This window comes from Lagenorhynchus albirostris, chromosome 8, assembly GCF_949774975.1.
Source record: "Lagenorhynchus albirostris chromosome 8, mLagAlb1.1, whole genome shotgun sequence".
NCBI classification, from domain to species: Eukaryota; Metazoa; Chordata; class Mammalia; order Artiodactyla; family Delphinidae; genus Lagenorhynchus; species Lagenorhynchus albirostris.
In genome coordinates, this window is record NC_083102.1 from 37726520 (window position 1) to 37748727 (window position 22208).

Sequence of the window (22208 nt, forward strand, 5' to 3'; positions counted from 1 at the left end):
AGAAGTTTAATATAAAAACTCATTTCTGAAACCAGATTATTTAAAGATCATAGGGTTGGCTTTTCCCACGATAGCAAAAATCTTTATTGGTAAGCCCATTGCCCCTGTGAAAGCATGCACAGGTGGTTGACGGTGTTCACTTTGGAGCAGGGGAAAGATTCAGTGAGTTTGCAAATTTGATGATAATTTTATTTGATATTTCCATTGCCAGGACCAATAATTCATCAAAGTAGGTTAGCATGATTTTTCTGAAATCACAGAGTAGCTACGGAGGATATATTCAAATGTCAGACATATGTAAAAATGTCTTATATCTTAGAAAGTACTTGACAAATGTGTAATCAGAGGTTTATGACATTTAAGATTGTAACTTTCGTTCGACGTCTAGAACTACTGATCTCATAGACCTTCTAGTATTTTATATATTCTGGCTTCAGTGAACCTAAAACTTGACTTGTTTTTGCCAGAATGAGATGAGAGTTTGTGCTAAGCCACATACATGTTCTTACCTGGTGTGAGTAGTCACACTGAAAAACCTAAGTACTGCAGCCTTGTGCTGGGGCAGAGTTACTCATATCAATAAAACAAAAATCACTCTGTTTTTACATTTGCTTGGTATCATTTTGTCTAAAGCCTTCTCTGTTGTTCATACCAGAGTGAAATGGAACAGTGTGTCACTTGCCATGGTGAACTGTAGTCCTCTACACAATTAGGAGCTCGCTTCAGAGTGTTGTAGGAGTCTTTCTGGGCATAGTAAGACACTGGCATTTAAAATGTCATGAGAAGGTGGATGTGCTTTCACCCCCCTCCCTTGGTTTCAGGTAAAAACCTCAAACAGACCTTTCAAACAAAAGATTTTGAAGGATTGAAAAGTAACTAATTTAATAGTCTTTGTATCACAGTTCCCCAAAACCTTTTTGAGATTTTTTGATTTTTTTTTGATTTTGATTTTTGATTTTTTTGCTGATTTTTTGATTTTTTATGCTAAAAAATTTTTGATTTTTTTATGCTAATGCTTATCTTTTCTGTTAAGTTTATTACGTCTATTATGTTTATGTCTATTAATGCTTATCTCCTCTATTAATTTTTAAGTACATCTTCAAAATTAAACTTTAAATTATTGACATAATTTACTTCCTTAGTAATCTATATTAGACTTGTGTTAGACAATCTTAATAAAATTTTCTTCGTAAGAGAGCTCAGTGTTGAGAAACCATAAAAAATGTGGAATGAGTGTCCTATTCATGGGTGAGTACTTCTACGTATTCTACTCTTTCTTATTTTAAGTTATTTTGAATTCAGGGTCTCAACTGGAAACATAAGAGAGCAATTTTTTTTTCTATTATCTGAGGAAAGTGATATCTGTGAGATCCAGTTAGAACTATGTCTGATATGGTAGAAAACATAATCCAAGGAAATGAGACACACTATTTGTTCCTGGTGTTCCTAAATCTGTTTTTATACTTACATACTTATTAAACTCTACGTAACATATGTGTGAAATTTCTGAAAGAGAAATACAATTAACAGTGGAAATAGAACTAGATCGGTCTTAAATTCAAACACATAGACCCTAATTTTACATTACATGGGTTTTAATGTACAAAACTGGTCAGAATACCTAAGGTCTCTTTCATTGATTTTCCCTTTGGGGAAATAATGTAATATTTGGAGTAACATTTTGACCCTCTGTTAATTTCATGGGAGGTTTATTTTTTTAATATCTGAAAATAGGATATCTTACATATAATGGACCATACTTACTCTGAACATGAATAGTTTGTGTCTGAGTGTATGCTTCTAAGGGTCTTGAGAGTCTGTGTGTGTGTTGGATGTGGTTTCAATTGAGGGGACACCTGAGCAGTAGTGTATAGAGTGTGCCTGCATCTATTTCCTTTTCTCTTTTATTTTCCACTTCTTCTCAGATTCCCAACTATGGAGGACTAGGGATTGGATGAGAAACTGGGGCTTGGTTATAGAGGGAGACAGGCGTGAAATATGGAACTAATATTTGTAGCCTTATAAATTAGTCCTGGTGTTTTAAATTTGGCCTAGTCATTCTCCCTGGGACATTAGTTTCCACCATGTTTAGCACCAAGTAAAGTTTGATTTTTTTACCCATATCTTCATTTATCTTTTGAAGCCAGCTCTGGCTTTTTTCTTCTTCAGAACTTTCTCCCAGTTACTCAGCATGCTGTTGCTATTCAAATTCTTCACTTTGTTGTCATCTTCACACTATCCCTAGCCTGCTCCCAACATTTCTCAGCTTTTTAATTGGGAGATTGTGTAAAGGCAGTTTTAGTTGTTAGAGCCCTTTCTGGGCTCCTTTATAATAACCTGTACCCCAGCATATGTGTAAGCTATCCCCATTCCTATCATATTTCTATTAACTTATATTGCAATTACCATATTCATTTGTTGGTATCTACCTGTAGACTAAGCTTTATGATGTCAGGGAATTTGTCTATCACAGTCAATGTTGCATCTCTAGCAGCTAATACCATGTCTGGCACATAGTAGGTCCTCAATAAATGAAGAGCACATGGAAAAAAATCATGTATGAATGAAAACATGGGCCACTACTTGCTTCTCTGTTTAGGAAGTTTACTACTATTATTTTCCAAATAATACTAGCAAAGGAGTTCTGCCATATCAATGATTCATTAAAAAAAAAAATCAAGGTGGGGTGGTATCTTTGGAATGAGAACAGGGTTCAGCATAGTGACTATGAAATATTAGCAAGCAAAAATTAGTACTCATTAAATACTGAGATACTTCTCTACACACAAAATCTGCATGCCAGTTTAATTTCATAGAAGCTTACTAATCTGTGGAGATGTTTGCTTGTTTTAATGAATCACCTTGTTTCTTCTACTGGGACATAGAGACAGTCAACTTCCTATATGGGCATTGGAGGTTTTAATCTCAGGGATAAGTTTGATGGTGTCAAGTTTTTATTTAATATTTTTTGCTGCCCCATTTATGAACATATAATCCATGTTATCTATCCTGTATTAATTAGTTTTGTTCTTCTAGAACAAATTCATTTATTAGAACTCCTCAATCAATTCATAAACTCCAATTCATAACTTAGAACTTTTCAGAACCCATTTGTAATAGACTACAAGTCGTCCAACAGACTAAACTCTATCAGAGTGCACTGACATATGACCCTCTAAGCTGTTAGTGTTTATGGCACCAATACATGCAAGGATGGGGATGTTGGCAGAAAGTTGAAGGGAAAAATTTTCCCCTCAGTCCTTGCTCTTTTTTTGACATACACCACCCAAGTGTGAAAGTAATCTTTTGCTTTAATCCTTTAGTCAAGAGCTAGCCTGGTGTTTTTTTTGTTTGTTTTCTGGGGGGTTTTTTTGCGGTACGCGGGCCCCTCACTGTTGTGGCCTCTCCCGTTGCGGAGCACAGGCTCCAGACGCGCAGGCTCAGCGGCCATGGCTCACGGGCCCAGCCGCTCCGCGGCATGTGGGATCTTCCCGGACCGGGGCACGAACCCGTGTCCCCAGCATCGGCAGGAGGACTCTCAACCACTGCGCCACCAGGGAAGCCCAGTCCTTACTCTTTATGCACCTCCTTCTAAGGTCAGAATTATCATGTATGACAAATATAAGCTAGAGTCAGAAAACAAGTAAAACAGGTAATTGACTATCCTTTACTTTTCTGTAATGGGATAGAAAAACAGGAGAGCATTATGCATGGGGACTGTGAAATGGATGCATGGAAATAATTACAGAAGAGTCTTTTATAAGTCTCTAGAAGTACCTTGCAGCCAGTGAGTACTTAGTGAATATGCTTATTTTAAATGTTCAATTTATAATATATGCAGGTTTTTGGAGGTTGTTTTGTGTGTGTGTGTGTGTGTGTGTTTTGCTAAACCAGTGCTCACAGTTGTGCCTTTGGCGAGTAATAACTGAAAGTTGGCAAACTGGAGCCCTTTACCCCAATCCCTCATGCAGAACCAACATAGGAATATTATAAGTGAACATGTTGATGGAGATAGTTAGAAGACAATAGCACAATTAATGAATCTGGTATATTATTGATGGAGTGTTCCCTCCTCAAAATACCACCTATTAGTTATTTTTTGTATGGCATGCCAGAAAAGTACCTGGGTATTATTATTTTTCATGATGTTGTACCTTTTGGTTTCTCTGCTCTATGATATTATTATCTTGGGAAAGAAAATTACTTCTCTGAGACTGATGTATAAAATGAGAGTGTTAACACTGAACCCACAAGGATTTCATGAAAATTGAATTAATATAAGTGTGTGTGTGTGTCACACGCTTGTGAGAGAGAGGCGTGCATATAGAGAAACAGAGACCAGGAGGATGAGCAAGCACATTCCTCAGATGCCTAACACATAGTAAGATGGTAAATATTGTGGGCTTCCCTGGTGGCACAGTGGTTGAGAGTCTGCCTGCCGATGCAGGGGACACGGGTTCGTGCCCCGGTCCGGGAAGATCCCACATGCTGCGGAGCGGCTGGGCCCATGAGCCATGGCCGCTGAGCCTGAGCATCCGGAGCCTGTGCTCCGCAACGGGAGAGGCCACAGCAGTGAGAGAGAGGCCCGTGTACCGCAAGAAAAAAAAAAAAAAAGATGGTAAATATTCATTTTTCCCACATCCCTTCTCCTTTAGATCTCTAGTGGATTTCTTACGACCATAGCAAATTTTTAGTCTGGCACATACTCAGCATTCAGTAAGTGTTTGTTTCCTTCCTTTCTAGTTTTTATCTTGTTACTCAAGGAAATATGAATGTATATTTATTCAAATATAATAATGTTGATAATATATTTATTAATTGCTATGCATTATATGTGCCAAGAAAATCTCTCAAGCATCATATTGTGACTTCAGGCCTGAGCCTGGACTGAGATGCACGTAACCCATTGGTTGGAAGAACCTATCTCCCCTTATCTAACACGGTTGTTTTTGATGTAGCTCGTTTTTTCAATGCAGTCTATTAAATCTATATGAATATATGTAGATAAGCATTTTGATAGAAAAAAGAAATAAATGTTTTATTTCCTTCTATTTTTATACCTTTTCTCTATTGAAGAATTCTTATTTTTACACTCAAGGGTTTGAATTGGGTAGTTAGAATCACCTAGTTATATAAATCCATGCATTTTGTATGTAAATGTGTTTTTAAACTCTAATAAAATAAACAATTTAATGTAAAAACCATATATTGGAATGTTGGTTTGTTGATTGACTAGGAAACAGGGATGGGAATCCCGGAAGCCTTAAAGTTATTTTGGAGACATGAATTTTTTGTTCTTTATTGACTACATGACTCTTCTCTGCAATCATTATTAAAGGGATGTTTACCAGAGGTATCTGTCTTTAATCCCAGTTTCGATAGTGAATTTCAATTTTATATAGTATTCTTTTGAAGAACTCTTTCAGTGTGTTTGATCATATTCCTGTAGTTATAACACCTCTGATGGTTTAAGAACTGTTTGTCTTTACCAACCTTGAATCTGGTACCTCAACTGACAGGGAAGTTATTTTATTACACTCTGATTCCTTCAGTGCTAGGATTAGGAAGGTCAATTTATGTCCTAAGTTTACTCCATTGTTTGTTGTAGAGGCTGATAAACATTATAAATGGATATCACAATTGGATTTTGAATCAATGACTTGACACCAAACCATATATTTTAATGAGAAGCTGGATTTTCCTTACAATGGTCACATAATGGTATTAGTTTCTTGAAGATGTATTGGAGTTAGAAAAGATAAAGACACAAAGCACTATGAGGTCTTCAAATGCCATTATAGTTCACTCTGTTGAAAGACTTGCCAAGGTTAACCACAGTTCTTTTTGCTATGCTTTGTTACTCTGGACCACACTACAATGATTTTGAAATCATATGTGATAAATTTGCTCTGAATTTATTACTTATTTAAATACCTCACTTTGCTTTTAAGAGAAAACTGTATCGATGTATCTGTTATATACATGACCTCTTATTTGGTATTGACTATATGGCTTTATTCAAAGGTAAGCTAAGAGCCCTGTGATATATATGTAAAGTGAACTAGAATAGGTAGATTCAAATCTCTATGGGCTTGTCTATTTTCAGTAGGAATAAAAAGGAATTGTGTTCTATTTCATGTATTTTCTCACTTGAGAATACTGAATGCTTACTAGTCAATTCAAAAGCACCTTTGTTATATCATTAATGGAAAGTTTAGGCCAGATTTTGGAAAAAAATCTATATTTTACTAGAATATTCTTCTTTAAAGCTTGTATTTTAATAATTTTACTTGGAATTGGATATATGTGGCTATTACAATTAACTCAGATTTTGCCATTTTATTCCTGTGCACAAATAGTGTTTTTATTTTTCTCTTGCTTCAGAGAAATAATATAAACCAAATTGGTGGTCAGCCCTAACAATAAAGTCCTCACTTTTCAAATTAACGCATGAAAGTAGCCACTATTGTGTTGAAACTGGAGTCAGTTTCTTTCATTTTCCAGAACTCCATGACAGGCATGGCTTTTTCATTCCAGTACAATACTGCCATGCTCCCAAGCAACAGCCTAGTTAGCAATGCATTAGTCAGGGTAAAATATTATAAAGGTGGGGGCTAGAGAACTCAGGATGAAAATACTACCATTTGAAAGAAAAGATGATTTTAGTCTTTCTGTTTAGATTTATCCCCAAATGACCATTTGGGATGCTTGATATACTAAACATACCTGTAACAACCATATTCTTTGAAAAAACTTTTACTTATTTGTTATCATTTGTTTTGGCAAGTTAGAGAAAGAGAGACAAGAGAGACAGATTGAATCCAAGAAAATGTAGCCACAATATAATTACTATTTATAATTCCCTGTCTCCTAGAAAGTCAGCATTGTGATGAAGCTAAAGATGTTGCTTTATGTTTACATATACAATGAGAATTTTTTCCTGCTATTTATGACAGCTGTGAGAACATTTTATTGGAATTTTCTCTTTCTTTAGCAAATATATGCTCTTAAACTTTTAGTTGTTTTGTTTGCTTTATTGGTTACTGACCTATCACTTCTAATTTTTCATGTAAAAGACTAATCTATGGAATTTTTCTTCATAGTTGTTGGAAGATTTTATAAGAGTGGATAGAGTAAGTTGGTCTTCCTCATAAAATACATAAACATTTTAACAGTGCTAGATTACCTTCTTGAATTTAACTTATATTTATTGGGTGATCATTCTATGTTGAAAATAGGGGAAACATATTAGTTATCCATGTTTTTGTGCCTAGGAATAATTTATGGTAAGTAGACATGCCTGTTTATTTAACCAGTCTGAGGATGGTTAAATAAAGGCTAATATCTATCTATCTATCTATCTATCTATCTTTCTATCTATCTATTGTGAATAAAATCAATAATGAATTTGAATTAAGTTCCTATATCAACATGTTGTGATAGATAAAATATTTTAGACCAAAGAAAAAAAATCTGATTTTCTGAACAATACCATTCTGTGAAAGTATGGATTGAAGCTGGGTCTCCACTAGGTAACATAGTTAACACATATTTGTGAAATCAGTGATACATAACCAGAATGCAAACCAGTTGAATATAAGCCCCTTAATGGTGGGGAATTTGTCCTGTTCACTTCTATTTTTCCAGTGACTAATAGCCATACAATACATATATATTGAATATAAACAAAAGAAAATATAGTTAAATGAATAGACTAAGGAATTATAATGTTAAAATTATGCTTGCTGTTATATAGTGTTGCTTAAGAAATTTTTACCTAATTAGAATAAATCTAAGAACTGCAGTAAGTATCAACAGACTGACATATGTACCATAAATCTATTTTATTTCTTTCTAAGTAAAATGGTTACATATGACTGGCAGCATATTGTTACTTGGCTTTGCTGACAATTGCACATTTTGCTTCACATTGTATGCATTTTTGTATTCAACTAGACATGCTTATTTATAGAAAATTTGGATTTATTTTGTAGTGTAAATTATAACATATATATAACATATATAATTCTTGTAAAATGATTTTTTTCTAAAATTATAACATATAATTCTTGTAAAATTTTTTTCTAAAAAAATGTTTTCCTTCATGCAATGTGAGGGGATCATGTGGCATTCATAGAGATATAAACTTTAGAATTTTATTTATTTTAGGCAAAGTTTGCCTTTGTATCCATTTGGTATCACCAAATTGTAAGTTACATGCTTTGAGTACTTTAACCAGTGCTTAGTTAATTTTGTGTGGGGTTTAGGAGTTAATGTAGGGAGTATGAAATGCCATTCTGTTGTTGAAGCAAATGTCTTTTTCTTTTTCTCACTGGCAATTTAGATTAAAATTTGAGCAAGTAAATAGGATCATGATTTGCTTTGAGCATCTGTATTTATTCAGCTGTAACAAAAATACTTCATTTTAGTGCTCACTGTTAGGTATCTATTCTGAGTACTTATTTACTGCAATTTCTCTAAGAAGAATTTAGCTTGAAATGGATTCTCAGCTTTACCATATGTTTGATATAGTTCTTCATGAAAATAGAAGCATACAAGAAATCTGAGCAAGTTCTTGCTGACCTATACAATACCTGCATCCTAATAGGTCATATTTCAGCTCCTATATTTTTGATAAATAGCCCAGCTCTTTAAAAAAGCTCTGTCCGTGGTGCTGAAACCTCTTGTGATGTATGAGCATGTCTTACTGATAAGTTCTAATGTCAGCCTCTCTGTGATAGTGATTCATCAGGTTGTAAAATTTGTGTTAGGGAAACACATTTAATTAGCAACTTCCATATTTTGGTTGTGTTAAAATTAACACAGTTGTCCTTTCGTTTTAAAGAGTTCATAACAATTACTTTCCAACATTGTCAAAAACAGCTAATACTTAATTAGAAACTGTCAGTGCTATCACAAAAGCAAATGTCTAGTATTAACAAATAAACTGATATGATTTCAGTGGTAGAAATGTTTACAGGCCAGTGACATGTTGATGATATGCAGAAAGCTATGGTAAGAAAACTTAAACACTTGATTATGAACAGATTAAGTAGCAGTTATAATGGAAGACTTGTAGCTTTGTAGAGATAAGCAATTTGCCTATAAAAAGTAAGGCTTATTACCTTCTGTAAATTTTGTTTTTAGTGTTTCAGGATGTTTTCTTTGTACACAAATACATTGGTTTTGTAGGACTGTGGGGTTTTGTTTGTAAATATGACTAAAGCCCTAAAAATCTTGGTTGTTTTTTCCAGGTAAACTTCTTGTATTTTCTGTATAAGACTCTAAAATAATTAGTAATGTTATTAGCACTTCAATTCAGTGATTCTCAATTTTTCTAAGCTGTGTTATTTAGGTGCCTTACAGTCATGGAAAACTGCACTTAATTTTTTAGTCTCAGAAGCTCTTCATGAGCAAAACTGTCCTCTTAAATTTCTATTGAACTCTGGAACTTCTTCCACTATGAATTCAGTATATCTTACAATAAAATTTAAAAATCCTAGTCTCCTAAAGTTCTAAAATCCATTGTTATCCTGGGGAAAAGAACCATCCGCTTTGATCATAACTGTCTTTAACTCAGTACCGACTAGGTTAGTTGCTGTACAAGTATCTAAACCTCCTTCTTTGGGGGTCATGTAGAACATGTTTCCTTGCTGTATTTGCAACATAGAAGATTATTAGATTGTTTGCTTGTTATTGCAGTGAAGCTCATTAAGTGTTTACAATCACAGCAAGATTTGAAAATTACACCTAGATCATAAGTCCTACTGAAATTTGGCAATATTTTCTGCAAAGCAAGCAGCCTAATGTTGAGCTACTACCAATTATTAAAATAAGACTTTCATTTCCTTAGATATTGGATTTATATTGTATGAACTTAATAATTAAATCCACTCCAAAAGCTGCTTGTTAAGAAAAGAAAATCTATAAGTGAATACATAATTTCCAAGAGGATTTGTTTCTGTCAATAAAGGGTTAAGTACAATGTTATTATTTTCTTTCAATATTGATAAAGTGCCTTCTAAAACCCATTTTTGTGCATTATAAAAATGTAGTTACATCACCCAGTAAAAGTATCTTACTCTTAGCATTCCAAATTTCATTATAGAAAAACACTTTTTGAAAACATTGTCATTTAAATGATATCTGGTCAAATGATATTTCCCAGAAGTTATTCTTTATTTAGAAACAAAAACAAGACAAAAGCAATTGATTTTAATCCAAAATGTATTTTTCCTTATAAAAGAGGTCCACATATTCACTGTGTCTACTCTACAGAATTTGTCCATTTTATTACACCACGTGTCAATTCAAGTTTATCTGGTCACTGCAAAAACTCGTGGCTAACATGTGTAATACAACACAGGAGGAGGTATTGCTCAGTTCAACTACTCTTATATACTTAAAAAAAATACAGAAATGTTTTTGTCCACTTTAACTGTAGTCCAGACATAAAAGTTACATGAAAGTTCTAGAAAATGGAATTGTTTTATTTGGTTGCCACAGTACCCTTCGAAGCCAGTTAATTAAAATGCTGAACTTGTACATATGTCCATTGGTCAGGAGCAGCATTGGTGAAGCTTAAACTTCCTTCTACAAAGTATTATTTCTCTGCCTTTTTTTTTTTAAAGTACAACCACAGTTTTGAGTTTTCTTTGAAGTAGATTTAGTTAGTTGTTTTTAGGACATGTTTGTTGGCACACCTATAACAGTTGCTTTTACTTCCAATGCTGTACCTTTTTCTTTGCCTGCTTCCCAGAGGTTGATCAGAGGAGGATAAAGCTCACTGAATGCAAAGGTTGGTTTCTGTAAGTAATTTCTCACGTAGTTATGTCCACCATCACAGTTCATTTCTTGAGAGAGGCAGCTGAAAAGACATATCATACCAATAATCCCCAGAAAACCTCCAAGGTAGGCCATAAATGTTGTGGTGTTACTCTTATCATACTCTTTTCGATCAGGGTGCAAACCTTTTGTGGTGACATTTACACATTGTTTTCTGCTTTTTTGATAGATGGTGGGGATATCAATACAAATCTTATACTCAGTTGATGGGTTCAGATGAGTAAGATTATATACCTTGACATCAGATGGTATTCGAGCACTTTGGGCAGCGTGGGAATTTTGAGTCTTGACAAAGGCTGTCCACTTAACACTGGATTTGAGAATTTTAGAACTTGCTTTCCAAGACACCAGAACTGAGTTGGCCTGAACATCTTTTATTTTAATATTCAAGGATCCATTGTTATCCTGGGGAAAAGAGCCATCCACTTTGATCATAATAGACTTCAAGTCAGCACCAACCAGGTTAGTTGCTATACAGGTATATAAACCCCCTTCTGTTGGGGAGATGCCACTTATATCTAGTGTGCCTTCAGAATGGACATAGAACTTGTCTGTCAGAGTATTAGGCAAGAGTTTTTTACCAGAAGGTATGATCCAGGAGATTTCAGGCTGTGGCTCTGCAGTAGCTCTGCAGTGTAAGGAAACATAGCTCCCAGTTTCTAAATCCAGATTAGAAGGAAAACTCTCTGGAGCTATAAGAGGGAGACAGATTTCCATCATTTCCCTGAAATGCACCTGCCGAACATTCTGGCCTTGGAATTCAGGTGGATCCACGCAAAACAGTGAATCTGGCTCCATAAATCGAATGTTGGTTTTGTTCATATTAATCCAACGGATGACACAATCACACCTGATGGGATTGCTGTGTATGCTGATTTCCTTGAGGTTTGGCAGAGACTCAATGGTACTGCGGTACAGGGCACTAAGGGCATTGCTGTTAAGCATGAGTGATTCCAGCTTGGGTAGTCTGAAAAATGCATTTGGGTGAATGTAAGACAACCTGGGGTTGTTAGTAGCTTCTATTTTTCTTAAATCTGGCAGATTATCCACAGCAAGACTGTCGATGGAAATCAGCTCAGGCATATTGTTTATCCCCAGTTCTTTTAAATGTAGCATATTGCTAAAATCACCCCTCCGTATTCTATTAATGGGATTTTTATTTAGATCCAAAAATTTGAGGTTTACCACTTTTTGAAGAGCAACATGGGGCACTTTAATAAGCCTGTTGTCATAAAAAGAGATGCTTTCTAAGTTTTCAAGTCCAACCAAGGCATTATCTGGTATTTCCGTGAGATTTATACCAGCTATAACCAGGCTGCGAAGATTGATAAGAGGCTTAAAGTTCATGTCTTTGATTCTGATGATTGGATTTTCCCCAATCATCAGAATCTCCAGATTGGGAAGAGCCTCAAACCACTTACTGTTGATCATCTGCAATCTATTTGAATTGAGATGAAGTCGAAGAAGATTATGTAGGCCAATAAAGGCTCCAGGTGAAATTGTAGAAAGCAAGTTGTGATTAATATAGAGTTCTTGTAAGTTACTAAGTCCAGACAGACATTTTTCAGGCAGCTCAGTAAGTTTGTTTTCCTCTAGGTACACAGAAAGAAGCTGAGGCATCTTTTTTACATTAATATTGGTAACTGAAGATAAATTGTTTTGAGATAAGTCCAGGCCAGTAAGATTTACTGGAAAGTCTATGGAGTATTCAATTTTTGCAATATTGTTAGTCTGTAGGAGCAGAATCTGTGTGTCAGCAGGCAATCTGGCTGGGAAATTTGAAAGACCTAAATCATTACAATCCACTGTAGATGCTTCCATATAAATGGATCTAGGTGTAAACCAGGGCCGGATTTCACATGTACATAATCGTGGGCAATCTGCTTTTTTATCTACAGCTTGTACTAGTGTAGTGATAGCTAGGCCAAGTAGCACATGAATTTGGAGTGGCAGGTCCTTCATCTTAGCTTTCTTCTTCAGAGATTTAATGGGTCCTTAAGGATTCCACGGTTACTGCTAGTAAGATCAGTAAGAGCTGATAGATAAGGAAAATAGTTGCTTTTGTCAAATGATGAATGCCATAGAACTGCAAATATTTTCTTCATGGAAAAACGTGCCAGTGCCACAATTGCATTGTCCAGACATGTCATGCATATTGAAGAAAAGGTTCCTATCTCCTTTATGTTAGAATATTGATATACTTTTTGAAGATGGAGTATGTATAGATGGTCAGAGGAAATTAAGCAATTCATTTATTTAAGAGTGTAATATTCAAATCCCATGCTTGTTCAGTACTTGCAGGAATAGCAGCATGATGCTAACTATAATAAAATAAAATAAAAGAAAAAAGAGAAAAATAATTAGTCCAAAGGGAAAAAAATACAATATCCATTAACTGATTATGATTATCTTATATATAATATTCTTAGTTTATGGTTAATTCAGTATGTTTTGATGACTTTATCCTTGTTATGACTGTCCTTAATAGTTATTGGCCCAGACATTGGATAGGCTGGATTTTTTTTTTATTGGAGTATAGTTGATTTACAATGTTGTATTAGTTTCAGGTGTGTACATCAAAGTGACTCAGTTATACATCTACATATATACACTCTTTTTCCATATAGGCCATTACAGAGTATTGAGTAGACTAGCCTGTGTTTTATAGTAGGTCTTTATTAGTTATCTATTTTATATATAGTATATGTCAATCCCAATCTCCCAACTTATCCCTCTCCTCCTTTCCCCTCTGGTAACCATAGGTTTGTTTTCTACATCTGTGACTCTATTTCTGTTTTGTAAATAAGTTCATTTGCACCATTTTTTTAGATCCACATATAAGCAGTATACTTGTCTTTCTCTGTCTCATTTACTTTACTCAGTATGACAATCTCTAAGTCCATCCATATTGCTGCAAATGGCATTATTTCGTTCTTTTTTATGGCTGTGAAAGTGGATCTTTAGAAGACTGAAGTTGCATTAAACGTAAAAATTATTCTGCCAGAATTTGTCTTTGTTTTCAGATATTTGCTTGTTTATAGCCTGTAATTTATTATTTGTCGTTCTCTTTGACAATTAGTTATAGGGGAAAAAAAGAAAACCTTTCAGTGATGACTTTTTTATTTTCTCTTAGAGAGGCAAAATTAAAAGTTTATAAATAAATAATACTGTTCAGTTACAATCAAATGAGTTAGCCTGTGGTTCCTCAGGTTCCCAGGAGATGACATTAAGAAATAAAATTATAAAATGAACTAGAAATTGGGGAATTTCACTGAATTTTTCATTTTAATTCGTACTTCTCTCCATAGTCTCCTTTGTATAAAGTGACTTGAATTTTGCAGCATTTGGAAAAGGTAGTCTAACTTGCTGTAGATGTACCTGTATATTGTCATACTTGACTGAAATTCAGATTAATGTTAGACTGTTTTATTTTTCCCTGAAAATAACTTACATTCCATTAGTTACTAACAATGAAAAAGTAACTTTGATTACATCACTAATACAGACACTTAGATGTACCTTCTTTTAAATGGTTACTGATGTCTTTATCGTAACAATAAGCAATCTGAAACCAAGTTGCAATTTTGATATATGCTATATTGTAAAACACCACATTACTTTTACATGTACACTCCATCCGTTGGACTGCCCGTGAGCTCTCCCCGCAAGTGTGCAGGACAGCTGGAGCATGGCTGGACTGTTCATCCTGAGACTTCTTGCCTACCAGCAGTAATGGTCTGCTGAATAATCAGTCTGTGAATACTGTTCTTTTCTTTCATCTCTGCCCAATATTGACATTTATAATGGCATTGTTGAGTGACTCTAAGGTAGGTACTTCAGTGACAGAGATCAATGTATTTGGAGATATGGTCTCTACAGAGAGATAAAACACTTTCTTTTCAATTTAAAACATTCTTTGGTTTTCAAAATTGTTGGAATATTTATAGTTCAAAGTCACACCTAATTCTCCTCTTATCCTTTAAGAGATGTGATAAAACTGGATCCTGAAGTTCAGATAACTCCTAAGTTATCTTGAATTAAGTGTCTTTGCTTTTTATGTTTGTTTTGTTTTGTTACTTCACCTATTTGCTGATCAAAATTCCTTTTTTAAATACTGTTCACCTATTACTCTTAATCTGTTTTAAGTAAGCTCTAAGCCCCTTGAGGAAAGAATTTAATACAACTGCTTCTTCCCTGAAGATGTTTTATAAATCCTTAACCCTACACAATCTGGGGTCCCTCCTCTTTTTCTCTGTGTTTCTTGTCATTTTCTGCCATTCTTCTAAATGCAGCCTTCTCTCTGCCGTAGAACTGTGGGTGCCTCACCCTTTTCTCTCTGCCTGGATTGCCTGTTTCTTTGTTTTACATTAATTATTGCTGTTTTATCAACCCTCAGTTCAAGCATCACCTCTCTGTGAAGCCTTCCATATAACCCCTCCCTGCAGTTGTACTTTAGCTGCCCTCTGAGGTCGTTCAGTGGCCCCAGCACACACCTCTGTCAGAATATTTAGTTGGTTCTCTGCCCCACCAGACACTCACTTCCTTGAGAGCCTGAGGCCTGCCAGCTCCTGGGCATGGTAATTAGAACATAGTAGATGCTCAAGAAATGTTTTCAGTGAACTGATAAATGAATTATATTACTTAATAAATGGACATATTCATGTTTACTACATACAATTTAAGCAATTCGGTTTGTTTGATTTCCTAATTTCAGTATTCAACTGGTTTAACTTGGGTAAATCTATTAGTTACACAGAATGTGTGTTACCTGTATTACTAAAATCCAAAGATTAAATTTGAGTGTAATACAAAGGAACTAGACTTTTAAGTCAATCTAATATTATATCTTAGTTTATTCCTCAATTTATCCAGTCAACATTTAATGAACACCTTTTATGTGCCAGTTATTAGGTTAATAGTTGGAGGATAAAAAGATGACTTAAATATGGTCTCTTCCCTTCATAAGTTTTCAGTCTTTCTGGGGAGACACAGGTAAACAGATGGTTACAATTCAGTGTCAGTGATGAAATGGGAGCACATAGGAGAGGCATCTGGATAAAACTTAAAATAGAAATCTATTGCCTCTTTATTCTCAAAATGAAGAAAAAAACCTAGGTACAAAGTATAAATTTCTGCATGTTGCCATAAATCACTTGGTTGAGAACTGAGCAATCATAATTTCTGCCAAATAACCAGTTATATCCACTTTCTCTGGCAGAGCAAAAAGACTCCTGTATTCTCCTTTATGTTAACTAGAGGATTAGAAATGTTCAAGGTGAAACATTCTTTTTGGGGGGATGTTAACCTAATAATACCACTTTTTGTTTTAAAATTTTTGTATTTTCTTAAATTTATATTTAATTAGAAACTCTATTCTGACCTCATTTCATCATTTTGGCATAGCCATATGCCAGAAACAACCCTATTTGAACTATATTTATTCTGCAAGCTTTTGAAAATAAGGAGAGTTCTTAAAGTGGTGAACAAATTCAAATTTTATTTCTCCAGGTCTGTAGGAAGAAATTATCAGTATGGGAAGTACAACAGAGGATATGTGAATTTTGCCTTTATTGTAATATTGATTTTTTTCTCATGTTTTTGAAAATGATTATGATACTTTCACTATTGGATTATTTGGCATGGATTGTTTGCAGGATAGTAAGGCAGTAATAATATCTTACATCTTAGAGCTTTGTGGTTTTCCAGGCCCTTTGTTATTCATTATTTTATGTTAATAATGGCCTTGAAACAGATTGGAGAGGGATTTTAACCACTATTATTTATTTATTTATTTGTTTGTTTGTTTGTTTGTAAGGGTATTGACACCTATCTGCCTGAAATCACACAGCTAATAATTGATGAGGTGGGATTAGAACCCAGGTTTTATCCTTAGGCTTGCATCCATATGTAGAGTTGCTATGAAATTATTTTAACAGAAGGTAATGTAGTGATGTTTTTCTTAGGAAGGGCTGGCATTACCTTTGACTTCAGCTTTTCAAATTTAGAAAATTAATTTTATCAATCTACTAATAGTGACTAGGGTATGATTCACACTAACTAAACTCACAAGGAACAAAACCCAAATGCCAATACATTACAATGAGAAATATGACTGTCAAGAGAGTACAAATACTTGAATCTGCTGGTCAGTGCTTTTGCTCCATTTAAAAAATCTACTTAGAAATACAAATTATGAATATGCAATTTGTTTGTAATTATAGAGCCAGGTACAGGGAAGTTAGGTTAGACTTCTTAATTATCATCATCATCATCAGAAATGATAGCCTGACATACCCGCTTTAGTAAAGAGCATATCATTGCCAGAAACTGGACCTCTTGAGTCTCATGGCCCTTAGCATGACCTCAGCCCCCAAACATCTATGCTGGGAAGCTTTTCCTGGATTCATTCTTGGTCACCTCTCATCTGCGTCATGATAATCATTTGTTTACACTGCTTTTTTCCCTTACTTGCCATAAAATTATTAGTAGATTATTAGTAGACATTAGATTATTAGACTATTTCCTTACTAGATATAAGATTATTAGATTATTATTTTCCTACTAGATTTTGAGATTATTATTATTATTAGGAACTGTGTTCAGCTTACTTTTGATTATATTAGTACATTTGATCAGTTGATTAGTACCTAGGCCAGTATATAGGTCATTAAACAAATGTTTGCTACATGCTAACTCACAATTGTGTCTTTCTATAATTTGTGTTGGATGATAGAATATGGAATAATGATTAAAATGACTGTTGCCCTTCTTAAGTAACTTAAAATAAACAACATAGAAAAAAAATAAAGAGAAAAAGATAGGCTCCCAGTTTTTTACAGAATATTTTTCTTGTTGTTTGGTGGTTAGAGAGTAGAAATAGGGGACTTCCCTGGTGGCTCAGTGGTTAAGAATCCGCCTGCCAATGCAGGGGACACGGGTTCGAGCCCTGGTTTGGGAGGATCCCACATGACGCGGAGTCACTAAGCCCATGTGCCACAACTACTGAGCCTGCGCTCTAGTGACTGTGAGCCACAGCTACTGAAGCCCACGTGCCTGGAGCCTGTGCTCCACAACAAGAGAAGCCACCGCAATCAGAAGCCTGTGCACTGCAACAAAGAGTAGCCCCTGCTCGCCTCAACTAGGGAAAGCCTGTGTGCAGCAACAAAGACCCAACACAGCCAAAAATAAATAAATAAATAAAATAAAAATTTATATTAAAAAAAAAGAAAGTAGAAATAACACAGGTATACTGCCAACTTTCCACTGGCAAAACAGAAAGTGGTTCACTTTACCAGCACCAATTTAAAAACATAGCTGTTCTTTAGGTACACTTTAGCTTTATCAGTGAGAAAATGGTTTCTGCTGGTGGCTATTTTGAGATTTGGGCTAGATAACAGTGATAATGGTGATGTTGATTTTAGAAGGAGATATTGTCATTTGTTTTTTTATGTGCATTGGTGTAAAATTTTTTAAAATAAACTAATTATGTCATTAAAAAATAGATGGGCCAGCTGAATCCCATTTTCACTTTTTGAGAATTTTAAATGCGTGTGCCCTAAACCCTCTCACTTCTATCCTCCCTCATCTTTCCCTCTTCTACTTTTACTTTTTGAATATAATGAAAAAAAAAACTCTCTGAAAAATGTTTTCAAACTTAGAAAATTTGTATTATGTAATTATTGATATACTTACATAATTTCCCATACTCCATCAATTTGCTGGGATTATTTTTTCTTCTAAAGAGTAGGAAAATTATACTTCAAAAAGTCAGTATTTCAACTTAGGTTTTGAAGGTTTTAGGACTGTTGCCTTGATAGATGATCTGGAGCCTAGCATTGGGACTGGGACATAATAAGTCTTCAAATAAATATTATATTATGGATGGATGGGTAATAAGTCTTCAAATAAATATTATATTATGGATGGATGGGTGGATGGATGGATGTAAAATAGATAACATGTAGATAAAATATTTTGCTTCTCTTCTTTAAAATAAATTAAGCCATATACAAGTAAATCTTAATAGTGGATGAATTTTCATTAAATGATTTCTTGTTGTTAGGGTACACATTCATGTATGTAGTCATATGTAGGAGCTAAGGACCAACTCATAATTAACTATTGTTCTTTTCAGTTGTTTTTTCATCTAAAACTAGTTTATAAGGTTATTTTTTGTACCTTCTTTTAGTTTTTTTTTAAATTTTATTTATTTATTTACTTTTGGCTGCATTGGGTCTTCGTTGCCATGCGTGGGCTTTCTCTAGTTGCCTTGAGCGGAGCTACTCTTCGTTATAGCGTGCAGGCTTCTCATTGCAATGGCTTCTCTTGTTGCAGAGCACAGGCTCTAGGCATGTGGGCTTCAGTAGTTGTGGCATGCGGGCTCAGTAGCTATGGATCGTGGGCTCTAGAGCACAGGCTCAGTAGCTGTGGCGCATGAGCTTAGTTGCTCCATGGCATGTGGGATCTTCCCAGACCAGCGCTCGAACCTGTGTCCCCTGCCTTGGCAGGTGGATTCTTAACCACTGCACTACCAGGGAAGTCCCCTTTCTTTTAGTTTTTAAAGGCAACAGAATCATATATTAAAGCAAAGTAAGTTATAATTGAATATTATACAAGTTCAAAAGACAACGTTAATGAAATGTCACCAGGAATGAAAACTGACATATCAATGAAATGTATTATATAAAGGTTCTTTTAAATGACTTGCATGAATGACTCATACAGTCCAAAATCAACCCTTAGGTAGAGCTTATCATCTATCTAGTTTTTCATTTATTCTTCCCTTTGATCTGTCAATAAATATTTGCTGAGAGCCTACTGCATCAGTCACTGTGCTTGCATTTCTAATCTTTACATTTTATAAGATTTTTAAGAATTGAAAGATTAAAAATGATTTTTCTTTGACAAAGAATAATTGGCAGTGAACTTAAGGCCCTTTTTCTGGGGGTGTGGGTGGTAAATTCAAAGACCTTTTTTTTTTAAATTTAGAAAGCATTTTAAGATGTGGAATTTTCCTAATACATATATCCTTTTGTGCTTTCTAAATTTTTCTCACGGTGTCTTTAATTTTTTCGTTGGCTTCCCCACGTAGATTTTGCCTAAGGGAGAGTCAAAGATCTAGTGTTTTCTGTGTTTTAAATTAAACAAGTAATATATGTATAATTAGACTCTGACCAGCAGCATGAAACCTCCCAGTTTAGGCCATTAAATGAAAACAATTTTAAGAGTTCTCATATCCTATGATATTTTTTAATACCTGTGGACACTCGTAACTTTAGATTTCTTTAAATAAAAATAGAAATTATTTCTAGATATAATTATGTATGCAACTTTTGAGAGCAAAAGCTACTTTTTTCTTGGTAAAAAGATCTTAATTCTTTAGCTTATTCTGTTTTTCTACATTTATGAAACACTGACCAGACACCTCCTTTTTGGCAGGCACTGTTGTAGCTACTGCAAAGTCAACAATAAATAAGGTGAACTATCTGCTCACCAAGTTCTGAGTTACTGAAGGAGAAAATAGCAGAGGATGATGCACAGTAGAGCTGACTTGTTGTAATAGTAGTATGTGTACTACTCTATGGATGCACAAAGGAAGAGGCTTAGTTCTGTCCATCCAACGGAAGTAACCTGAATGTTCTGTGTTCTTTTATGATGCTTATAAAAAATCAACTGAAGTAGTGGGGAAACACATGGGTAAGAAAATGTAAAATCCTGAAATTCACCTTTCAGGTGAATTTTTACAATCCTAAAGCTTAAGGACAAAGTGTGGCTTCTTCTCCGTATCTCATTATGTGTATTATAAAGACTACAGAGTCTGAAGAAGAGAAACATTTGGATGCTTAAGATAAAAAATTGTTCAAGATAGGAGGTTGCTATGGCTACATTAAAGCCCAGTTTTTCCTTTTCTTCTATAGCAAATTGCTAGCTATGTTCATTTGTATAAAGTACTTAAATTCTATTCTCCCATTATCTGACTTTATATTCCTTTGTTGTAAGACTCAGTCTTTCTTCAATTCTAATTGAAGGTTACATATCCCAAAGGTGTTGTTACATTATTCTAAATGCATCCCTATAAAAGGCTGTTCTTTTTTCCTTGAGAAATATTTATTTTCCAGTTTTTCAGAATTAACTGTTTAAATATCTGTGTCAACTTTCAGGGAGTGAATAATGATGACTAGAGTAGTTTAATTGATATTATCTTAGAATATTTATCTGTTAATAAAAAATAGATATGGGGGAAGAAAATTGGCTTTGCATTATGAAAACATGGATCAGGTTTACTCGGCGACTGTGTGATTGTAGACAGGACATTTTACTTTCCTGTGCCTCAAGTTATTGATCATTAAAACTTAGAAACTGGTTATATGATCGTTAAGGTTTCTTCATATTCTAAACTGACACTACTCTGAACATGAAACATATTTTAAAAGATGACCAAAAAATAGCTGTGGGTAAGCTGACTTGTTCAGTTTTAACCTTTGTATTTAATTGATCACTAATTTGTTTAGTGCTGTAACCCTATGTCATAGACACATTAGGATCACTGAATTTTAGTCATTATGGGGCTTTTAAATGCTATCAGATTAATTACCTGTCATTCCTATTTCATTTTACGTTTGCATCTAGCTGGTAGTAAATGAAGAAGAGAGTTACTTTAGTCATCATATTGAGGCACACTACACTGGGTAAGTAAATTGCCTGGATTAGGTCCCTTGATGGAATAACTGAGACAAAAATGAGTTGCCAGTAACTATTAATATTGACATATGAACAATATATTCAATATGATATTTTTGCTAATTTGAAAGACATGGATTTTTAATAATATCAAGTTCCAGCCACCTGAGTAAATTTAGTATCATATAAAATTAGCATATTTTTGATGTCATAAAATTTTTTAGCTGGAATTGGGCATACAGATCTGTTGATTCTCAACCTCATCTCAGTTGTAAAAACCTTTGTTCAAATAAAGTCTTGCCTAGATTCAGAATAAGTCAAACATAGGAAGGAAGATCTATTCTGGTTAGCATGGGACGTGGGATGGTGGAGGAGAGTGTGGTTTCTGGAAAGATTTAGATGGTACCCAGCTTAGCCTTTCTGCCCATAGCATCTGATCCTGAAGAGGCTCCAAAGACCTCAGTTTTCTGAACCATCCATTTATTCCCATCCTCTCTTAAAATGAGGTAAAGGAGGCCCTCAGAGTGAAATGACTCATACAAAGTGGTTTATTCTAAAACGATGTTGAAAATTTGGAGAGACTTTAGGCATTCTTTCTAACACAAATTCCCCCACTGTCATCTCAATCTATAGACCTGCCACAGTGAGGTCTCCTCCCCTTGACCTTGACTGAATCCTAATTG

The 22208-nt window shown here is 34.6% G+C and overlaps 2 protein-coding genes across 2 annotated transcripts in view; one reads left to right on the top strand and one right to left on the bottom strand.

The window, feature by feature from the left end:
- Nucleotides 1–22208, top strand: part of IMMP2L (inner mitochondrial membrane peptidase subunit 2) — a 909618-nt gene that overhangs the window by 433052 nt on the left and 454358 nt on the right. The gene's annotated exons all lie outside the window — the stretch shown is intronic.
- LRRN3 (leucine rich repeat neuronal 3) lies at nt 10210–12807 on the bottom strand. The gene has a single exon (XM_060156017.1). It carries the CDS (start codon nt 12805–12807, stop codon nt 10681–10683), a length of 2127 nt encoding a protein of 708 aa, XP_060012000.1. The 3' UTR covers nt 10210–10680.